This window comes from Acanthochromis polyacanthus, chromosome 5 (assembly GCF_021347895.1).
Source record: "Acanthochromis polyacanthus isolate Apoly-LR-REF ecotype Palm Island chromosome 5, KAUST_Apoly_ChrSc, whole genome shotgun sequence".
NCBI lineage: Eukaryota > Metazoa > Chordata > Actinopteri > Pomacentridae > Acanthochromis > Acanthochromis polyacanthus.
The window spans coordinates 6,339,467-6,363,730 of record NC_067117.1 but is presented as its reverse complement, the minus strand read 5'-3'; the positions used below and the strand labels follow the sequence as shown (position 1 = coordinate 6,363,730).

Below are 24,264 nucleotides of genomic sequence, written 5' to 3'. Positions count from 1 at the left end.
ACCGATGACTATAAAAACAAACATGACTACACCTAAACAGAGCTATGAAAAGACCTGTGAACACTCTGTCTGCATCATGGATCCATGCGGGGGGAAATCAAAAAGGGATACAAATAGGGATAAAGCACACAGGAAGATCTGTGACTGACTAAAATCGGTGGAAACACAGTTGCTGCACTAAAGAAGGTGAATTTGTTCTGCTCAGATGAGGTCCAGCAAGTTTGGCACGAATCTCACCATGACAACCACACCTGGTCCTAGTGAAGCACAGAAATGGGAAAGTGATGATATTGGACTGCATGAGTGCAAAAGTTGTCGGGGAGATCACATTCATAGATGGTGCCATGAATGTCTGTGGAGGTATTATAGCAGACAAGACTCCCAGTCTGCAGTAACTTGGCAGAGGAGGAATATTCCAGGTTGACAGTGATTCACAGCACACTGCCAAAATCACACAAGTGTTTCTGAAGAAGTAAAAGGTGAAAAGTCGCTGGCCAAATGTGTCGCCTAACTTGAATCCAACAGAAAACCTCTGGGGTATTCTAAAGAGAAAAGCAGAGTAACACAACACCCCTCAGCCAAGAGCAGCTGAAAAAGTGGTCTCAGAAGAACGTCAAAACATCTTTCCAGAAGACTGGCAATCATAGCAAATACTGAAAAAAACGTAAAAGCTTTGAATCTTAGGAATGAAAGATGTACTGAGCAGTGAGTTCCTGCAATTATATTATTATTTTTTAGTTAATCTAAACTTTTACTTGTTAATTTTACACAAAGTCGAACAATCTGCTTTTCAACACAGAACTGATGCAGTTTTGTGAAGGTAGTACAACTTGAATCATTGGATATTTTTTAAAAAAGTCAAAAGCCAAAAAAAAGTCACACACTTGAATAAATTGTTGGACTGCCTTCAGCTTTGAGTATGGCATTCATTCCTTGGCAGCGTCTCAATAAGCTTCTGCAATGTCACAGCATGTATTTCTGTCCAGAGTTGCTTTAATTTTTTACCAATATGTATATTGATGATGGGAGAGTCAGACCTCTGCACAAAGTCTTCTCCAGCACATCCCAAAGCTTGTCAATGATCCTGAGGTCTGGACTCTGTGGAGGACAATCCATGTGTGAAAATGACGTCTCATGCTCCCTGATCCGCTGATTCTCAATCTCAGCCCCATGAATCGTGGTATCGTCATCTTGGAACATGTCCGTGAAATCAGGGAAGAAAAATTCCATTGATGGAAAGACCTGGTCATTCAGTATATTCAGGTAGTCAGCTGACCTCATTCTTTGGGGACATAATGCTGCTGAACCTGACCAACCCCCGATCATAACCCTAACCCCCACAGGCTGGTAGGCACTAGCCATGATGAGTTCATCAATTCATCTGCCTCTCTTCTTACCCTGATGCCCCCATCACTTTGGAACAGGGTAAATCTGGACTCATAAGACCGCATTTGTTCCTGGAAGATGATGGTTCACCACTATCCTTCAAGTTTTAATAATGCATTGGACGGCTCTTAATCTGATTTTAGTAGTTTCAGAAATCTCCTTCGTTGTTTTCTTTGTTTGATGCAGGCCAATAATTTGACCCTTCTGAGACAGATTAACATCCTTTCCATGACTGCAGTATTTGTCTTCCAACATGGTTGTTTAAGAAATGAGAAGCTCCTCACTGCATCAGCTGGGGTTAAATAAGTTGTTGCAGCTGAAACGTATTCATCACTGCAGTAATGACCCAGTTCAAGGCTCTTACCTATTTGCTTAGTTCACTCCAGGTGGTGACTTTTTTTTTTTGGCCAGGCAGTGTATTATACCTGTTGTATACTATCTGCAAGACTCTTCACAGAATGTTAGGGTGCTGTATATTTCTCAGTGTAAGACGAAAGCCTGCAGTGTAATGGTTTCCTTGTGTCAATTGAGAAGATTTCTTTTTGAAATAGCAATAATACATTCAGTTCAATTTTATTTAAATAGCACCAATTACAGGTCAGATTGTCTCAAGATGCTTTACAGAACCCATACTGAACCCCCAGAGCAGCTATAAGGCGACAGTGGCAAGAAAAATACCCTTTTAATGGCAGAAACATTGAGCAGAACCTGGCTCTTTATGTTGGCGGACCCATCTGCTGCTGGCCGGCAGGTTGAGAGAAACTGTGCGTAGGTGATCGCAGTGCAAGTGTAAATAATCCATCCATCCATCGCTTTATCCTCACTAGGGTCGCGGGGGGTGCTGGAGCCTATTCCAGCTGACTCGGGCGAAGGCAGGGGACACCCTGGACAGGTCACCAGTCTGTCACAGGGCTACATATACAGACAGACAATCACACTCACATTCACACCTACAGACAATTTAGAGTGACCAATTAACCTCAGCATGTTTTTGGACTGTGGGAGGAAGCCGGAGTGCCCGGAGAAAACCCACGCATGCACAGGGAGAACATGCAAACTCCATGTAGAAAGATCCCAGGCCAAGTATAAATAATGTTGGGCTAAAAATAATTACAACACTGTCAGTGTTTAAATTGTTTTATTACTGTTTTCTGTCAATCAATCCAATCCACTGTTACATGAAACTCATCCTCCTAATAAATAGTATTCACCCATTAACTGCACTTATCAAAAAAGCAACAGCGCCAAAAAAAAAAGAAGAAAAAAAAACGTGATTACACGATCGACATGAAGTACAATGCAATCAGTACGACTAAAACACTATTTTGCATATTTCTATATAATTATCTGCCCCAAGATCTGGAACACAGTGGTGGTTAAACAGAAGTGGTTAATTCAATCAGTTTGAGTGTCAAGGTGCTATTATTACACAGTTGTAACCTGTTAAATTATTCAACAGCCAACATTTTATTCACAAAACCTTTTTTCCCTCCAAAATCAAGGTTTTATTTACCTTATTTTACATTAATTTCTTCATGAGTCTTCATACCAGTAGCTACACAACGGTTTTTCTTTGTGTCTGTGGACTGAATTGCTGCCAGTAAGGGAACACATGTGATACAAAGTGAAACACTTCACACGGTTCAGGATAAAGTGAGCAGTAAACGGTGTGTGAAGTTGCAGATGTAGTGACTGAGTCAGTTTACTGTGGGTCATAAAAAACAACTGTCAGTTTTTTTATGTTGTACTGGTATGGACACTATGAAATGCACACATGGGCAAATTTACAAGCAAATTTTGACAATCCATCCTTTCACATTTTAAAGGGGGGACATAAAGAGGAAAAACTGACACCGATTGTTGAAATTATAGCACATCATTGACACCACCCTGCCTATAAACGGACATTATCACAGCCGGATGCTTGGACAGGTGCTGGTCATCATTAAATATTGCATCACAAATTCGAATCTGCTTTTATTAAGCAGCAAAACCATACAGATACACAGCAATAATTTATGTTATTACTGTGTATTAATACAAACCAGTTTTAGTAAATTCTGTTAATATCTCATCTTTAAATTTCCATCCTATTAAACAGAATTTTGACATAATTTCTCATGGGCTTCTGGTATTGAATGTACGTCCTTTCATGAGTGTCCTCTTTATAAAGTATTTTGAATTGTTCGGGGCAGGATCTGGCATTCCTGCGCATGAACAAGGGAGCTGCTAAAAGTTAGTTTTTTTCCCCTCCTAGTGTTGACAAACGGGTGTTTTTGTGATGGGACTCTAAAGCTCTGAACATTAAAAGTCAACAGTGAAACATCGCTGAGCAAGATTAAGACGACGGGTTCCTTAACACTGCAAATTCTGTATTTCCTAAACACTAAATAAGACCTATATTTTGTCTAAATTCTGTATTCAGAGTTGAGATTGTGGAGCTATCCCTTGTACCTTACAGTGAGCAAAAGGAAAGACGATAACGGTGACAACTGATGTCAAATGTGTAATCATTTAGGGGATGTTTACTGAGAACACCTGGTGACGTTTAAGTCAGCAGGTTTACTTAATTAATTCATGAAGCTCCTTTGGTAGACTGGTTCCTTTTCTTTAAAAATGGTGCTTTACGTAATACTAAAAATAAACTTTAAGTTTGATGCCAACAGAGATTTTTTTTTTTTTTTTTGGAAAAAGACATGAAATACACTTTTCCTGTACAAATCTAAAGCCTTCCACCCTATAAAACTAGGGCCACTTGCTATTATTTAAATTTAAATCTCATTTCTCATCTTGCCTGCAACTCAAAGGGCTCCACTGCTCGGATGTTTTGTACATAGTGAGATACTAAACACATTTTTTTTTCATTTGTAAGTATATTTACATTAACTGCATTAGTCACTTAACAGGTTAAACTGTTAGAATTTAAAATCTTCATTACTACTTCTCTTGGATGCGCAGTGTGGCTGAGAGGTCGACACAAGCAGACAAAGAAAACGTTTCCACCAAGTGCGACCGTGCGGTGCTGAACTGGTGAGGACGTCTTTGAAGTTTCAGTGCCTTGAGCCACTGTAAGAATAATACTTAACTCTGGAAAACTAACAGCGAATTTGCTACCATTCAGTGGGACTCGGTCATGAATCAGCAAATCATTGCTCTCTACTGTACATTACATCCCAGCGCTCCCACGTCATCAGTAATAGCTTATAATTACCAAGAAAAGCCTTCACAGTTTCAGTTTCCCTGACTGACAAATGAAGTGAGCATCCATGGTCAAATATGCCCGTATTATACACAGCAGTGTCGTTTATGGGAAGGCAAATCGAATCACATCACAGCTAAAGCAGTTTCACCAAATACACTGAAAAGTACGCAAATGCTCTCTACTTCATATTGGAATTGAAATCAATAGTAAATGCTAAATCTTACCAAAGTTTTATAAAAATGATCAAACAAATCGCTGTTTGGCTCTATTATTGGCAAAAATGTCGTCTACAAAACTATTGCACATAAAAAATACAGCCTCTCTTAAGAACAATCACGACCGTCTTACAGCTCACGTCACCGTGTGCAAACTAGTTCAACTCATTAGAAAGTTAAGAAATCAACCTGCCAAAATAAGAGAAAACATCATTACAGCTAATACGATCGTATTTATCAAAGTCAGTACAGAAACTGCATATGTGCTACGAGGGTCAGTACAGTCAGTCAGTTATTGGAGAAAAAAAATCATCTGTTCATTCGTCCTTTCAACAAAAGAAAAACAAAACGTCTGAATGCCCCCAAACCGCATGTGAGCCCATGATGTTCGTTTGTTTCCTCTGAAATTATTCATAAGTAGTGCACAGGCTCAACGAGACAACTTTTAAGCATGTACTGCACATGTTTGCAGAAGCACGTGTCGAAACTGCCCTTGCACAACATACAGCAAGTGCAGACATGACAAGGTGAGACAGGGATCTCTCCTGCCTCTTAGTGGGCTGAGCGGGATAAAGAGAGAGCAGCTGGATTAGGGAGGGACTGATCACAGAGGTGAGGAGCGAAACTGGGTGAGGAGGACGCAAAGTACTCTGGTGGAACAAATGAATTGATGAAGAAACTGCTTCGACAGACAATAGAGATTGAGTCTATCTACCAGACTATAAACAGCTCCCGGCTGTGAGGAGAATCTGCAGGAAAGTGCTCTTGTCCAAAATGGATATGGCTCCTCCAAGCCCACCACTGCTCTGTCCCGTCCAGCAGCTGCCACTCTTGCTGCTTCACTCCTGCCCAAAGCCTTCCGTCTCCTCTATGGCGAACATGAGTTTCTCCTTCAGCTGCTCATAGCTCTTATAAGGAGGGAGGTCCAGACGATTAAAGCTAAAGGAGAAATGAGACAGAAGCAAGACAAATGCTGAATACAGATTTATGGGTGTTGTGTATCTTGTAAGGGTAAAATTACTCTAAAATTATACAGGGGGTCCTCTACTTAAGTCGGGGTTCCGTTCCTACGGCGTGACGCAAGTCGATTTTCGCCGTAAGTCGGAACTCCGGTAAAAATGTAAACAAAGCCGTTATGTGCATCACGATATCGATTAGGTTACATATTTGTACAACTACAGTAACAAAAACAGTCATTAGCTCACACTGAAACACAACCCGGTAGGAAAATACCGGCGAAAATATTAACCGTAAGTCTGACTTGCCGTGGGAGCCATAATGAAGTTAGTGGATGTAGCATAAACCAATGTGGCGGCAAACGTCGCGCTGGCCCGAATAGCAGTTTCTGGAATCCGAATATTCCGATCTCAAAATAAATATTCGAATGTCATGACTGAATATTTGGATATTCGGGTCCAGCGCTTGGCAAATGTAAACAAAGCCATTTTAAAGCGCTGCGTTACAACTGTGCATACGTTATTCATTCGTTCTGCTCGTCACATGATGACATATTTCTCTGCTTCACTTGCCAACTAGTTCCACTGAATCAGTTCCGATGCAACAACGAAACATCGTACGCTAAATCGTGGACCGGCCCGTAATAAGTTCAGACGTAACGGCCAAACGACATAAGCAGAGGAAGTCCTGTGTATTTTAATGTTCTTCCGTCTTGAGTATTTCCACATTCTAAATTATCTGATAGGGCTCTTCTCTTGCTTTGCTGTTGCAGTAAAGTCCACGGTGCTGCATACTTTAGGAGCGTCTGCTAAATAAACACTTAAAAGGAAACAATGCATCTCACAGGATTATATAACTTCAAATGCCACATCAAAGGTTAAAAATACAGAAATGCGGCTGAATCAGCAATGACTAAGAGGGTTTGGTTATGAAAGTTAGTCTTGCGTTAGCTTGACCACACATCCTGTCAAATACCAAAAGCAGCAGGACTTCTATGAATGTACAAGTAGAAGAACTGGCCTTACCATGTGTGGCTTCTTGGAAGCCAGTTTTCTTTGCCCACTTTTTCGATGCAAAACTTCTGTGGACCATTGCTTCCTACATTAATCACAAATCAGAATATAGATTAGAAACAAATGTGATATGACACGCTGGACTACTGTACAATCTGTGTGTGTTCATTTTGCACACCCATCAGGTCAGCAAAGCCCCCCAAAGGAAGACGACAGGTTCCTGTGACAAACTGCAGCAGTCTCATCCTTTTTTCGTTGTCCATCTCCTTCACAAACTGATAACAGACAGCAGATCATTTTGTGACAATATCAGCATGACACATAATAATCTCCCAACATTAGCATGTGATGCTACATTCTCAATTGTAGCTAGGGTTCAGTAATAACAGGTCGAGTTTCAAAATTGCGAAAATATTTGTATTTTTTTCTGTACAAACCTGCCAGAACCAAAGGATCTGTTTGCTGCTTCGGGCATAATGTCTATAGATGGTGTGTCTCTGCCACTCCACCAGATCTATCTCCTGCATCCCACACAGCATCACCTGCAGATAAGAAGAGTGCATGACGTGTTTGCGTCTCTGCAGAATCAACAAGGTTTCAACAAATACCACCCGAACCATTAGACTTTGTAGACAATTTGTATATTTGTGTTATTTTGGCACCTCTAATTCCTTAGCATCAAAGTACTGAAGATACTGCTGGGGAAGAACTTCATTGAAGCCCTCAAAGAAAGCCTGCGTCTGCTCCTCCACCCCTCTGGACAGCCTCCACTCTGCCACCAGCCTGCATACAGAGTGACAAAGATGGGCATAACAGAGGTATAAAAAAAATCCTTTCAAATTTAAGGTAATGATGTAACAATGTACATGAACTATCTTTAAATCCTGTGAATGCCAAAGCCCACAAACAGGTTTCAAAGGGATCTTATACAGAAATAAATACATTTATATAAAAAAACAAAACAAAATGACAACGGTAATCTATCATTGGTATTTCTGTTAAAAAGAAAAAATCAAAGAAAGTCAACTTTTTTTTTCAGACTTTTATGTTGTTTATGGTATTATAAATGTGTCGCATTGCACAGTTCTGGCCATAGTTGCCCCGTTTCCACAGAAATTTAGGATTTCGTGAACAGCAACACCACAGGAAGTAAAAGTGTAAGAAGAGCAAAAAAAAGAAAAAGGGTAAAACATGCCAATCTACCGCTATGTATATACAATGCAAGTACTACTATTTCTCCATTCTTTATGACCTCTCTTTTACAAGAAAATGCGAATACTTGGTTTAAATACAAGATTGTCAGAGCTTAAAAATGAATGTGATACACCGTCAGTGCAAGCCTTAATATGACTATCCGTGTTGTGTCTAACAGGATGCGGCCGTACCTGATGTACTCCTCCTTGTTTTCCTCAGTTACTTGGAGGTTTCCTCCATCTGGCTTCAGTTCATGAGTGGTGACCTCCCCCAGGATCTCCTTGTCAACTGAGAAGAACATCTCCAGACCACACTCCTCTATGTTATTGTCCCTACAAGGCACACACCATCAACAGAATGATTAATACGGGTATAAAACCTGGGGAAAACACGTGCAGCTAGCTGACACTCTGCTTCATATTTTTACAGCACTTGTTATTCAATGCTAAAATGTTAAGACATGTTTAATGTGCACGAGGATGTGTATCAGAATTCATGCAGCAGAACTCAGAAATCTAAGACATGAAAAAATGAAGAGTCAGGTACTGTATGTCAGATTCATCACCTTCTAGATAGGATAATTCTATGTCACTATGCTAAGACAATTAAATCACTCTGAATTTATACAGTCATGGGTCATTTAGAGGAAACAACCCTCTCTTGTCCTGAGTCAGTCGTGCATACTAAATGTGGTGGTGACTGGTTAAACTTTGTGTACATAAAGAGCAAATAATCAACATGAGCATAGAATGGATAAACGTTGCAATTCCAAACCAATGCAGAAAAATGAACTCATTCTGTCCTGTCAAATTCTTCATTTCTGTTTACAAATTAACCCATATTTTAACAACATTGATGAATGTTGACACATATTAGGACGTCAAAGATAACACGTTCAACATCTAAGCATGACAAGAATAGCATCTGTTTTGGTCCACACACTAGAATTAAACAATGGATTGTATCCCAGTGAGTTCTTTCAGTATAAAAACAAATTACACCACTGCAGATGCACATAAGCACTATCCATCATGCACATGTGTATCAGCTGGGCAGACGTACTTAATCCAAATGAGTGAATTATAAAATTCTGGATCTATGGACTCCAGGTCTTTCAGAGCCAGAGGTTTGTTCAGAATACGCTTGTAGAACGGCAGGGAGAAACCCGTGTCGATGAATTTGCCATGGAACAAGGCCTAAAAACAAAACACAAACGTCAGGGAAAAGGTGTATTTAACACAAGAGTTACATACAACAAATAGTAATACAGTCATCTGATAATTTAAAGAGATAGATCACTCCTCAACAAAATGCTATTTAATCTAAGCGTATTTAAATAAATTGATTCACTTCAGAAGCTTGGAGTCACTAAGAAATGTTCTTATTTTTGAAAGAAAAGCATTTTTCCCATGAAGATGACATTAAATTAATCATAAATACAGTCCAGACGTTGTTAATGTGGTAAATGACTATTCTAGCTGGAAATGTTTAATGGAATATCTCCATAGGGGTACAGAGGAACATTTCCAGCTGTGTCCTAATGCTACACTGTGTTAGCTAATGGTGTTGAAAGGCTCACTGATGATTAGAAAACCCTTGTGCATTTATGTTAGCATATGAATAAAAGTGCGAGATTTCATGGTGACCCCCAACTTTTGAACGGGAGTGTATATTCATCTTTTGAATTTCACATACATGTCAGATCCACACATGATTATTTCTCATTCTGCAACACAAACGTCCATCCAGCTGACCACAGTAATTAAGCCAACAGATTTCGCTCAGAAATTGACAACACGGTCTATATATGTGGACGTGTAGTGCATATACCATAGCAATAAAGCGTCCTATGAACTTGAAGTACTTGAGGTGATCAGGGTTGATGTAAGAAGCCGGGTTGATCTGAAGACAGTAGTTGTCCTTTCCAGCATACTCAAACAAACAGTACATGGGATTCAGCACCTCGTGAGACAGCAAGAAAAACCACTCTCTGAAAATATAACAACAGAGGACATAAAAGTTAAGTGGAAGTGATTATGCTGGCTGAGTGAGGCGGTTAGAACAATCTAGAAGATCAGGAGTTGAACGAGAAATCACGCGATGTTACGCTGTTATTGTTACAACAGGGCTAGTGTGTGGTGAGGCGTAGGTGGTGGCAAAAAAGGTACAAGAAAGAACAAAACACACCTTGTAAGTCACGAAACAGAACACAATCAAATTCAGTTAAAATTACCTCGCCACGCCTCCGTAATCTAATCCTTCCTCGCCAGGGAAGATGAGCCACAGTCTCCGCCTCAGATCTTGAGGGTGAAAACTCATGATCTTTGAATGCAAACAAAGAACGAAATCAGTTGTGCAACTCAAGCACAGACAAGACAACGCTGTTCAGTGCAGAAAAGCGGTAAGAAGACAGTATGCTGCTGCATTTACCTGCTGAAATGAATCCTCAAACAAAGTCTTACGCGAGACAGTAATCTTAATGTGCTGAGGCATCGATAATTGCTAAAAGGGAATAAAACAGACTACAATTAGATTTAGATTTTTTTTGGAATGCTTTGTGCAACATTTACATTAAGCTTTGAATATTTAAGTATGAAGATATCGTTGTGGAAGAGCAGCTTGTGGGGTGTTCAGACAGCACATACCTGACACCAGAACCTGAAGTATTGCACTTTGGCTTTGAAGTCCCTGACATAGGTTATCTGTGGTCCGTTCTCACTGTGGAAAAGATAAATGAAAGAGTTCTCTTGGTAATATAAAATGCACTTTTAGGCAACACAGCATGTGTGCTTCTTTATAAACATCTATTTCACTTATTTCTGTCTTTAAGGGATGCTCAGGTTTTGTTTGGACAATAACAACCACTGACTTCATCACGGATCATCAAAAGCTTCTGGAAACACTGACCAATATTTCTATATGCACGTTTAATTAACTTACTCTGTGTAATGTGAAGAGTGGCTTTTAAAGGGCAATGGTTTGTATCTCAGTGAAACAAATCTGTGTCCACTTTCCTGTTGCAGTCCCTTCTCTTCCTCCAACAGCCGTTTTTAAACTGAACACTTTAACATCACCACTTACAGCGAGGATTTCCCAGTGCGAGGGTCAATGTAGGTAGTCGTTCGCCTGTTGTGGTCAACAAAATATGGAATACCATCCACAGTGAACCTCATCTCCCAACCTTCAGGCAGGGGCTTATCATTCAGCAGCCTGAACAAAGTAAAAAAAAAAAAAAAATCAAGCAAGCACATGAATACACATAAAACTGTAACATGGTATAAAATAAATATCACGCAAAATTTACATTGCAAGAGAAACTATTGAATTAAGTTGTAACCAAGCTCCACCACCCTGAGAATGGATTATTTCTCAAATTAAAATTCAAGACAGCAGATGCTATTACAGTAGATGTTGTATTTGTGCATTTTTTAAAATAATAAACAACTGCCCACAAGCAGAGTTTCTCAAAATTGAGTGTCCTTTATATAAATCATGTCATAGAATACCTGACTGATCCTGACACACCATCAGACAGATATTTTATTGTAATAATTCAGCAGCTTGGAAGTATCATAATCACATAATTGCACAACTACATATCACTACAAGTGTCAGAAGATTTATGTCAACTAAAAACAGGAACCAGCAAAAGCTAAGAAACACACCCATAAAACATAAACGCAAGGCTTCCACTATTCTTCCAAACAGTCATTAACTGACTGCATTAAGCCGTGGTTAGTTGGAATCTTTCTCCTCTGTGCACTCATTACTTCCTAATTAGAAGCACTTTCTTAATGGTCTTGTGCAGACACAGTTTTGAGAAACTGTCCCGTACAAAATTTCACAAGATGTTTGACTCAGTCTCTAAAAATGCTTGCTGTTATTTTACTGTACATGTTCTAAATTCAGTACAGTTGCACACCTCCCATATTGTTTGAATGTGCTTGCCCTGTCATTTTCAGACAACTCCCAACAAGTAAGAGCAAGAAAGTTGACAAAAGAAAGACCTAGATGTGTCATTCAGAAGCTGGTTGGGACTGATGTTTCACTTCATACTGAACAAATGCTGGCACATTAGCGCCCCTCACTGGCAATGAAACAAAAGTACAGCTAAATGACAAGCAGATTTAATTGCACGTACCAAGACAAAAGGAATGGCAGAGATATATTACCACTCAAGTTTGGACACACCTTCTCATTCAATGCTTTAAGTCAACTATTTTCTACATTATAGATTAATACTGAAGACATCAAAACTACAAAAGAACACATGTGGAATTATGTTGTAAACAAAGAAGTGTTAAACTTCAGTCTTAATCTGCAATGTAGAAAATAATACAAATAAATAAAAAGCACTGAATGAGAAGGTGTGTCCAAACTTCTGACTGGCATATCTGCACATCCCTATGGGGAAACAAACACAATCAGAAGCAGGCATACTCTCACCCCTGCGTCCTTGGGTCCTCCCACTGAGTCGTCCGAGTTGGGTGATGAACAAAATACACTCTGCCATTGGTGTCTGTTCTCTTCTCTGGTATAAAACAAAACGCATTTCGTTTGCATACATCGGTGTTAGCTCACTGTCATTTCTACTAACCTAAAATAAATCTCTACAGTGTTTTTCTAAACATTTCATGACCTAAAACTAATTTATCTAACAGTGAAGATATTTACCCCAACCATGTGGAAGAGGTCCTAGTGGGTCAAACTCTTTACTGGTTGTTGCTGCCAACTGGTCTTGGAGCTAAGAGAGAAAGAGACACGTTAGGCCTAAAAAAAAACATAACTATCTTTCTCATTCCGTCTGTTTCACCTTGAACTACAATACATTTCAACTCTGTAATTCACCAAGTGCAAATGACCTGAGTACTGTATTTGTTTGTCTAATATTTGACAGTTTCTTGATCATGTCTCTTAAACATAGCTAAACAGAAGCATCATAGGCATGTTATAATTACATCTGCTCTTCTGGGAAACTCTCAAGATGTTTATAGATTTGTTTTATTTTTGTAGTGAGATGATTTGGAGAATGTTCAGAAAATATATTTCAAGCAAACAAAAGTAATTACGGTAGATGTAATCTTCGCAAAGCATGCAGTGAAGGCAAAAGCTAAAACTGACATCACCGTCTTGCATTACACAGCCCTGAAAGTCACAAATCAGTTTTTAAAACTTTGAAGCAAGAATTATTCTTCAATAAATAAATAAAGCACAAATGTTCACGAATTCTTTGAAATGTCTGCTTTTCATTTTTCCCTTAAAAGCTTCTTCCACTCCACACAAAAACGTGCTTTGCTTTTTATTTTCTTTGCATATATGACCTTCAGTGTGCAGAAGAAAGATGTAATTTTCATAAGCTCAGAGTGCAAAATTCTCCATGCTTACCTCACTTAAACACACAGACAGAATGTGATTTTGTGAGATCAAAACTAATTTGAAAGCCAATTGCATCCAGTACGCAGATTACACAAATATGACAGACATTTGCATCCTCCTGTTATAATACACAGACTGGACTTCTCAGTAAGGTGTGTAAAGCAGGTGAACTTAAAAAAATGAACTTTTTATTCAGAATATTAAAAAGTTCTTCATCGGGAAGAGGGGGTACTGGAGCACACACTTAGGTGCTCACTAGACAGAAATTATATTCATTTATGGATGATAAATCATGTCCAGATGGGTCCTTTCAGTAAATTAAAACAATATTCATATTTTCTTTATGTGCAGTGACTGTGACTGCCCTCACCCCGTAAATGAACCTCTGGTTAAACTGCTGCATGGCTCCCTGGAGTTGGCTGCGCTGGTGCTGCCACTCCTCATAGTTGCGTACTGACTCCTGTGTGGGGCGTTGCCATGTGGTAGTTCGGGTTATGTGGTCAACATAGTACACTCTACCCATCGGGTCCACCCTGCGCTCCCACCTGCAGAAAATAGATCTCTATTAATATCAGATTATTTTATTGTATTGAATGTACAACTAACCCAGCAGAAAAACACACAGAGAGTGACTCTGCTAAGACTGTTCATTCCCTGACTTTGTGCTGAACACAGGCGTGTGTTATGCATGTGTACGTTATGTACGGATACCGAATCGTATGACCTACAGAATTTACCTCTAGGAATTAATGAAGTCTAAGTCTGCACCTACACTCAACAAAAATATAAATGCAACACTTTTTTTGCTCCCATTTTTTATGAGAAGAACTCAAATATCTAAAACTTTTTCCACATACACAATATCATCATTTCTCTCAAATATTGTTCACAAATCTGTCTAAATCTGTGACAGTGAGCACTTCTCCTTTGCTGAGATAATCCATCCCACCTCACAGGTGTGCCATATCAAGATGCTGATTAGACACCATGATTAGTGCACAGGTGTGCTTTAGACTGCCCACAATTAAAGGCCACTCTGAAATGTGCAGTTTTATCACACAGCACAATGCCACAGATGTGGCAAGATTGAGGGAGCGTGCAACTGGAAGCTGAAAACGTCCCAGTTCTTGCATGGCCAGCATACTCACCGGACATGTCACCCACTGAGCATGTTTGGGATGCTCTGAATTGGCGTATACGACAGTGTGTACCAGTTCCCGCCAATATACAGTACAGCAACTTCGCACAGCCACTGAAGAGAAGTGGACCACCCCCAATAAAATAAAACTGCACCTTTCAGAGTGTCCTTTTATTGTGGGCAGTCTAAGGCACACCTGTGCACTAATCATGGTGTCTAATCAGCATCTTGATATGGCACACCTGTGAGGTGGGATGGATCATCTCAGCAAAGGAGGAGTGCTCACTATCACAGATTTAGACACATTTGTGAACAATGTTTGAGAGAAATGGTGATATTGTGTATGTGGAAAAAGTTTCAGGTCTTTAAGTTCATCTCATAAAAAATTGGAGCAAAAACAAGTGTTGCGTTTATATTTTTTTTGAGTGTAAATATGTAGCGGCCACTGTTAACTGATGGGATTTGGAAACACCCCCACCATTTAATCAATTGTTTCCTGCATCATTTCCGATAAGTCGGCAGCGGTCGATTTGTAGTAGGATCGCAATCACTTGTTGCCATGGTAACAGTGTCGCCATGCCGGCTGCTATCTCCCAATGGGAAATCCTTAATAAATCTGTGGATCCAGACTATAAGCCGCATCACTGCCAAAATCTAATGAGGTGGTCTTTGTGTCATTTCTGACCTCTCCTGAAAATTTTATCTAAATTTGTTCGTCTGTTTTTGAGTCATGTTGTGCACAGACGGACAGACAAATGTACATCAATCGTCACAGAACTCCGCTGCGTTCCTTGGCGGAGTAACTTTGTTAGTATTCGTGGCATAAATGATAAAACGTGTGTTCTGGTACCCTGTAGGCAAAGACTCAGGCCTGTCCCAGGTCGTTCTCTTCTCAATGTGGTCCACATAGTACACCCGTCCGTTCTGGTCCACCCTTTGCTCCCACCTGGCAAATAAATATAAATGATTTTGATGGATTTTGTCTCTAAAAAAATATTTCACTATACAACTTAACAACACACAGATTGAAAATATTGATAAAAATGCAACATAGTATGTCCTTCAACAGCAACATGAGTGAGGGTTGTACAACCAAATGTATACTGAGTCGCTCTTTACCCTGGTGGCAAGGGACCGTTGTTAACGGGAGTGATTCTGGGTGTTGTTGCAGCCGGAGCTGTGGAGGCAGAGGCTGCTGGTTTGGGACCACTTGCTGTCTGTGTGGAAGTTGCAGGTGCTGCTCCTGCACCCGATTCTTCCTGCTGATCTGAACACCCACTAGCCGACGCCTGAGAGGAACCATCAGAAGCAGGGCCCTCACTGAGCTCACTGGGGGAAGAGCTGCTGGAAGAAGCTGGAGAAAAGAGGAAGGCAGAGAAGAGAACATTTAAGTCTGTGAATGAATTTGCAAGAGGGGTACTTGCTTTGACAAATGCACATACTGTTTTTGTTTGGGAAAGCCAATCAGTGGTAAATGAGAACGGTAAAAAGGGTGTCACGTCTTCGATGTCGCATGCTTTTCTTACTTGGTGAGGCTGCTGGTTTCCGTGGCATAGGAGGAGGAGGTCGTGAAGGTCTAGGAGGACGTGAGGTTGTGGAGTCCTCTGGAGATCGGGATGGGGAGCCCGTACCATTGACAGCATGACCATTGGGTACTATGACCCATTCCTCTGAGTCACTGGATGGAGATGTGTCCCTGCTTGATCTACAAGTACAACATATTTATGAAGCTTTTTTCTTAAAAACATACAACATTAAAAACGGCTTTTATCTTACAAATTCACTGACTCAACATTTGAATAAAAAAAGCACGTAAAAATCTAGAATTAAAAGTTTACAAGACCTGTTGCCAGTGTCTCCATTTTGTCTTGCATTTCCATTTGGAAGAGCAGCTAAAATGAAACAGAAAAAAGTTAATTCGGGATGCTACAAATAAAACCTATAGCAAGAAAATTGTTTATTTTAACACTTGAGGTACATTCTTTTCCTCAGGTGGACTAAACAAATAATAGATTTAAAATGGTTAAATGTTAAATTTGGCACACACCGATCAGCCACAACATTATGACCACTGACAGCTGAAGCGAATAACAACAATCATCTCGTTATAATAATGCAATGTTCTGCTGGGAAACCTTTAGTCCTGACATTCACGTGGATCTTTGACATGTACCACCCACCTAAACACTGCAGGTCAAGCAACACCCCACCCCCCAGGCAACAGCAGTCCTTGATGCTAGCTGCCACCCCCAGCAGGACAATGCACCCTGTCACACCTCAAAAACTGCTCAGGAGAGGCCCGAAGAACACTACAGAGATAAGGTGTTCTCCCGGTTTCCACACTCCCCAGATCCAAATCTGACTGAGCATATGTGGGATGTGCCAGGATAAGCCTGATCTCTGTTGGTCCCACAGGACTAGGGCTGAGTACCGAACTTCGGTTCTTTAATGGCACCGACCGAAATGTTTCGGTACTAATGAGTATCGAAATAAGCCTCGTCTTTCGGTTCCATGTTCCGGTACTTATCACGTGATTATGATAAAGCAAACCTGTGATTGGCTGTAACATTATACGTGATTGCGGCAAGCCGGAAAAAAGCATGCTGCCCGTTCACAGACAGGTTTCACGTTAGGTACATTGAATTTACTGCAGTTGTTTAGCATGTCGTCGAAGTGGGAAAAGATGCCTCTGAGGTCTAAAACGTGGCTCTACTTTTGTAAAATGGACGCTGTAACAGGAGAACCTGTCTGCGGCTCTGCTCAGCACAATAACCACGGCAGTTCGGCCAATGCAGACAAAGTCTTTTATTCACCACACCGTCTCAATGTAAATAAAACAGTCTCTCTTCCTTGCCCGGCGCTACACCGGACCTCGTCCGGTAAACAGTCTCAACGTCTGCCGGCTCTCCGCCGGTTCTCCTCCGGTAAACAGTCTCAGCGTCAGCCGGATCTCCACAGGATCTCGTTCGATAAGCTGCCCGCTCCACCGGACCTCGTCCTGTCCGCTGTCCTCCGCTCGTCCGTTCCCCCGTCCTCTCTGTCCGTCTGTCTTTTGTCCTCTGCTTCAGTCTGTTACTGCCGAGAGAATCAGGTGAGTCTAATTGGTGCCAGCTGCGCTAATTAACCTGACGCTGCTTCCACACACTCTCCTCCACACCTCTCCCCTCTGCAGCTGAGCTCTCCCACGCCCATCGCCACAGACGCCAATAGTGCGCGGTGCAGTATATGCCAAAGCGGGTGGTAAACTCCATCTAAGGCTAAATACCGGCACGAGACCGATAGTCGACAAGTACCTTAAGGGAAAGTTGACAAGAACTTTGAAGAGAGAGTTCAAGAGGGTGTGAAACCGTTAAGAGGTAAATGGGTGGGGTCCGCGCAGTCCGCCCGGGAGATTCAACTCGGCGGGCCAGGGGCGGCCGCTCGGTGCGGGAGGATCCCCTCGCGGGCCCTCTCACCGGGCGCATTTCCTCCGCGGCGGTGCGCCGCGACCGGCTCCGGGTCGGCCAGGAAGGGTCCGGGGCCGAAGGTGGCTCAGAATGTACTGAACTGTACATTGCTTGCAAATGTTCTTTTGCACTGGAAATCACTGGAAAATTAAACTCAAGATGTGAAAAGTAATGTGTAATGCAATTTTCATTCAGTTAGAGTATATATTGTAAAACTGGTATCGAAAAAAGTATCGTTTAGGAACCGGTATCGAAGTGAAGGTATCGGAATTGGTACCGGTATCGAAACTTTTAGATTGATACCCAGCCCTACACAGGACATCCCCAGAGGTCCTGAGTCCATGCCCTACTGGGTCAGAGGAGTTTTAGCAGCATAAAGGAGACCAATACAATACTAGGGAGGTGGTCACATTGCTATGCCTGATAGGTGTTTAACAGCTAAGTGAACATTTTTCAGTTACAAAAGTACAGAGTTGTTCGTGTTCTCAGGTTGTTAGTGTGATTAACACAGTATTGAGTTTGTGTCTGTGTGTCGTCTCTCACCTTGTTCTCTCTCCGCCGAGGCAAAGGTTTCTGAGTCTACTTGCATGCCGTCCAGACAGATCGACAAGTCACCAACAACCTCCCGGGGGTCTCTGTCAGAGCACAGCTGCAGCGTCTGCACCACCTCACATACTAAGATGGACAGAATAAAGCGTTAAGCAGGTACTTCTAATCTGAAAGACAGGACAACCTATCTCAAGAAAACACATATTAACCCAATGCAAAAGATTGAAAGCTGACTGTAAGCCTGCACTGAGATAAAAAAAATAGCTGCTGTATATACACTTCATTGCATATTAATACTGAAGATATCAAAACTATAAAAGAATGCATATGGGATTATGTCATTAAAAAAGTGTTAATCTTCAGTATTAATCTACAATGTAGAAAATATAACAAATAAATAAAAAGCATTGAATGAGAAGGTGTGTCCAAACTTTTGACTGGTACTGTGCACAGTATTCCTAATAAGATGTTTGAGATCAAAACAATACGTCAAAATCATTTCATTTACAAAACACATTGTACTGTTTTCAGCCCTATTGCTGCTATCAAAATAAAATCAAGTCACTGCACAACAGATTATTCACTGCACTTTAATGTCACATGTTTGGTACATGCTGACCAGGTCTGGCAGGAGCCACTGTACTGAGTTATAAATCCACTTCTAGTATAAAGATGGCCATAAATTCATGCTCAAAAAGCAGACCTTGTAAGTAGTGTACATGAAGCTTATCAAAGCCCAATAAAACCTTCCCATAACAAACACAGATATAAACTCTCACATTAGTGTTCCAAGTGTGTGAAGTGTGCAGCAATCTACAACGGGAACATACTGCCAATACTGTAGACAGAGAGATACAAAATGAATGCTAAAAGTGAGATTATACGGGATACAACTTGAAATCTCACTTTCAGTTTTCATTTTGTGTCTCTCTCTGTCTATTAGCAGTAAGCTTTCACTGTAAAAAAATGGATACTGAGAGGGACATTACAAGGGAAACAATTTGTTATTACGGTAACATGAAACAAGTCATGCAGTGGAAGCTTCTCCTGTCTACCTCTTAATATTCTGTGGGAATCGACTCTTAGAACCTATTAGCTCTATGCTCAGCTCCTGGGACAGCACGTCTTTGTCATATCCAAAGTTGAAATGAAAAATAGCAGAATAAACAAACTCAATCGCAAAGCTTTGAAACAAGATGACAGCGATCTTATGCCAGTAACTGAAAAAGTGAGTGAAAAGTTTGGTACGCTTTATTTTTACATTCAGAATCTTGAGAAACACAAACTCTCATGAACACCACTTAGAAAAAAATATCAGGTAAACTCACATTTGAGGTCATTTGCCTTGAGAATCTTGCTGATCTCCAGTACGGCCATTCCCAGCAGGATGTCTGCCTTCAGTGTTTGATGGCTCCAAACACGAAAGATCAGCTTGCTGACCGGAGTCACAATTCTGTAGAAAGGCGAGAAAATGACAAGACGCCGTATGAGACAACAGCAGAAAAAAAAGGTTTCATGATGATCTACGCTAATGCTAGGGAAAAATCCATTAGTGACAATTTTGTTGATTGCTCTTATTGCCTAAGTAGGAAGGAGGTCCACTACAGCATTTACCTTAGATTGTCACATCTGTTTTAATGATATTACTAATTCAGAGTCTGTCACAAGAAAATAAATTCTTGATGGTTAATGCTTCAGTGTGATGGTTTCTTTGTTTTGCTTTTTTGACGTCACTGCAGCTGAACAATTTTTTGGTAAGAGTAAAAGGAAATATTAAGACATCACTTCTGAACGCATGGGTGGTAAAATTAGACTGACTTTCAGATTTTGTGCGATCTATGATTTCAACGTAATTACTGACAAACATTTATGCAAACGTTTATCAATCAAACACCCTGCAGATGGGTTCTATTTTCACCAGTGACTAATATATTTGTAATTTCAATGGTACAACCGTGGCAAAACAGTCAGGATTTTGCACACAGATTTTGTGAATTCACCTGCTATATTGACTCAGACACACCAGATATTGAGTCAAATGTATCCTCCAAGTGTATAGTTTATCTTCGTTGACCAATTAACCAAATCCTCAGCTGAGTATCATCTGAAAAAAGCCTGGTTCGGAGATGTCTCCAGTGTAAAAGTTAAACTGCTCGATGTGACTAAAACATAGAGATTAAAACACAATGGTTTATGAAGACTAAATTTAAATAAAATCAATAATCTTTCTATTACCAACGAGCATAATTCTGTAATTAAGGCTAATAGCTAAACAGCTTCCACTCCTATGATAAAGACAACAATCATACTCACACTGTGAGAGCTTGCTTCCATTTGGGACTGTGTGTGTTGTTGCACTTCTCAGTCCTCTTTGACTGGCCATCCACGGCTACCTCAACATACGGACTGGGACCAAACCAGTTCTTTTTGTTTTCTTTCAGTTTGGCTGAAATCACTAGAAAAGGGAAAGTGTTGGAGAAATCTCTAGAATAAATTGCATTCAAAAAAGCAGCTGTCTTTCAGAGTTTCATCACAGCTTTTCATATGCAGATGGGTCTTATATCTTCATCAAACACCAAAAAAATAAAGTCACTGTGAACACTTAGAGGTCTCTCATACCCCTCTCAGAGCTGCTGATGATAGAAGTCATTACAGCACATATGATGACAGATCCTTGCTGAAGGACCTGGTGACACTTGCTACTATCAATGCTCGCTGGCTAATATATCACTGGGAATAAACCCCATGGGATTAAACCCAAAACACAACAGCAGCAGAAGTATTTTTACATTTCACTAGTCTCGCAATGTTTCCATCTTTCTCAGTTCTGTGCATTACAACACATTACCATAATACACCACGTCTGTATCAATGTAATAGAAAGAGAAACATCTATATTTTCTATGACAAAGAATCACTAAACTCCTTGTATATCTAAAGATACAGGCCAAAGCCCACTACACAATGCCAATTCTCATTTCCCAAAGTTGTTTCTGCATGCTTATCTTAGAGAAGACATCTTGATTTACAGTAATCTCTGCGCACCAAAGGCCACTTACAAGCTGACGCTGCACACACAAAGAGAAGATAAGAGACGGAACACTCTTTCAAGCAATATATAGCTAAAACATTGAATATAACAGGCAAATATGGACACAATGTAGTATAACCAGTGAGTACAGAATGCCCACCACAACTTTAAATAGATGTGAAGAGAATTTAACGGGATTTGGGAAAGCATATCCTAAACCAACACTATAGTTGCTCAATGCTAAACTCAACAACAGCCAAGTGTCAGTGACAGCATTTTACAACTACAACTTTATCCCTTAGTCACAACCCCTGCCTGATTTTTTGTTGTAGTTAACTGATGAAATCTTGATCAATCTTGTGATAACAACAACTCACCTGTGACTTGCAGTTGGGCCTTCATGGTTCTTCCATAACACTGGAGCCTCGTTTGGCTACGATGGATAGACCTGCAAGCAGGAACATCAGATGTAAACAAGGAACACTGTGTAGGCATCCTACTTAAAGAGTGATTAGGATATTAGGTTGCTACAGTCAGTGGAAAATATAAACTGGCTTTGCATGCAGTGGCAAGTAAGGACTGAGGAAGCTATCTAACTAAAACAACCAGATATTGATGATACTTTGTAGGATCTAGGTACATAATTTGGTGCTGACTCAAACACTGGAAACGGCTTCTCCTATATTTACTGTCTAGCTCTCTTATAGGGCTGACACCTATATTACCACGTTTGCTAAACGTCGCTAATTTTAGTGTTCAGACACACCATGCACAAAAATGCCCATAGCCCTGTGACTCGACATAATCTTAGCTATTTCAAGAAGCCGCCGAGGATCTTCTATAACAGAAAATCCCATACTCAACTCGGTTAAATAAGTCTCACTAAACCTGCCTTGCTAATCTTTGGCAGTGTCTTTTAACACAAGTTACCTCGCATGCTAAGCGAGGACAAAACATCCATATAATGTCACACAAACATATTAACCGTTTCAGTGATTAATATTAAAATAAAGAGGCTACCTGTTTCCTGCAGCATGAAGGCAGCTCAGATGTAGCTTAATAGCTCTAACTATCAGGTTAGCGGGAATGTTAGCCAGCAGAAATGTTGCCAGGACAGCGTTAAACAATGGCCTCTTGAGGAGACTCGGTTCCGAGCATGACACCGTTAAAATGACTTACCGGCCACCAAGTAGACGGTTTACTAATTAATGATAGAAGCTGATAAGTTCAACCGTCTGGAGCAACTTTGCTAGGCGACGTCCTGAGCAGCGAGCCTTTAGCTAACCAAGCAGCAACTCATGTCAGTAATGCTAACACCACCCGGCTAATGGAGCAGCTTCGTCTGCTCGGTGGAGGAAACTTCACACCTGGCGTTTAGTAAGACACGGGATGTCCATACCTGGCAAAAACAGACGGCAAAGGGTCACAGGGACTTTAGTTTCAGCTAGGTCTCGGTTGTTGACAGGTAGACACCAGCCATCCGCACAGACCTGCGTCCGCTAGCTTGAACAAGAACAGCTTCTCTGGCACAAGTTTTTCACAATAAGACTGCATTACTGTGTTGTGGACGAAAACAATATAATGCATTCTGAGTAAAATCTATTATTTGTAGATTTACAGAGCAAAAATGTTACGGTCTTCATTGGCATGTTCTATCTATTAATCCATATCCATGAAAAAGTGTATGTCTTTCTCTTATATCCCTGTAAAACCCAAATAGGGAGAGAATATATATATATGTATGTATGTATGTATGTTTTTGCAAATAAACTCTTGCATATACATGCAAAAAATATCAAAATAATACAAATAAAATAGAATAGATAAAATATAGATAGCTGCTGCTGGACTGTGCATTGATAACAAGCAATAAGAAATTAAATAACAACATTAAATAATAAAACCAAATGTACATATAAAACAAGACAACATTAAAAATAACCTATGCAAAGGAGACAAGATATATACAATATGGGAGGTAAATAAAATGAAATAAAAAACAATACAATAGAATAAATATGGCCACGGAATATTGCACGAAAGCAGCATTAGAACCATAAAACTGACACTGTGCTTTCGGGTTTCAGGTGTTTTGCGTTCAGGAGTCTGATGGACCATGGAAAAAATCTGTTTCTCTTGCAAATACTGATACAAACATAATTTTGATGTCTCACAATCAAAAATAGGTAAATACATGTGAGTTGTATACTGGCAAATGCCTAAATAATAAATAAAATGACAAATGGCCTCATCACACAAACATTTCATCAGGGAAGGACCAGCGATACCATATATATATATATACATATATATACACACACATATATATATATATATATATATATATATATATATATATATATCTGTGTGTGTGTGTGTGTAAACCCAAATATAGAAAAACTGAACAAAAATAATATATATAATATATGTAAATAGATGTATAAATAAATAATAAAAATAAAACTGCTGTTGGATATATTTTTTTAATCTTTATAATACTTTTGTATTTATTATTGTATTCCTTACAATGCCTCATTTGTATCTAGCTGTTGTCATGTGTAAATTTCCCCGGTAAAGGATCAATATGGTTTAGGGTGACCATATTTTCATTACCGAAAACCAGGACACTCGGACCGGCAATGAGATATTGAAATGTGCTCGAAGTTAACTCAAAAATGCCTCCTCTGTGTGCACAGAAAATTGCTATATTACCAAATACTATCAATAACCAAAGTCCCAAATTCAGACAGGCTTCTC

At 40.1% G+C, this 24,264-nt stretch overlaps 1 protein-coding gene across 1 annotated transcript; it reads right to left on the bottom strand.

The window, feature by feature from the left end:
- Window positions 1-2,507: 2,507 nt before the first annotated feature.
- Window positions 2,508-23,032, bottom strand: itcha (itchy E3 ubiquitin protein ligase a). The gene is made up of 24 exons (XM_022212448.2): window positions 22,907-23,032; window positions 21,885-21,955; window positions 20,790-20,931; window positions 19,805-19,929; window positions 18,471-18,602; window positions 16,325-16,373; window positions 16,008-16,186; window positions 15,601-15,835; window positions 15,332-15,427; window positions 13,714-13,888; window positions 12,642-12,711; window positions 12,414-12,498; window positions 11,049-11,177; window positions 10,613-10,685; window positions 10,398-10,469; window positions 10,201-10,289; window positions 9,798-9,957; window positions 9,030-9,163; window positions 8,159-8,299; window positions 7,436-7,556; window positions 7,211-7,315; window positions 6,952-7,048; window positions 6,786-6,858; window positions 2,508-5,742 (listed from the first exon to the last, which is right to left on the bottom strand). Exons 2-24 carry the CDS (start codon window positions 21,907-21,909, stop codon window positions 5,643-5,645), a joined length of 2,607 nt encoding a protein of 868 aa, XP_022068140.1. The 5' UTR covers window positions 21,910-21,955; window positions 22,907-23,032; the 3' UTR covers window positions 2,508-5,642.
- Between the last annotated feature and the right edge of the window lie 1,232 nt (window positions 23,033-24,264).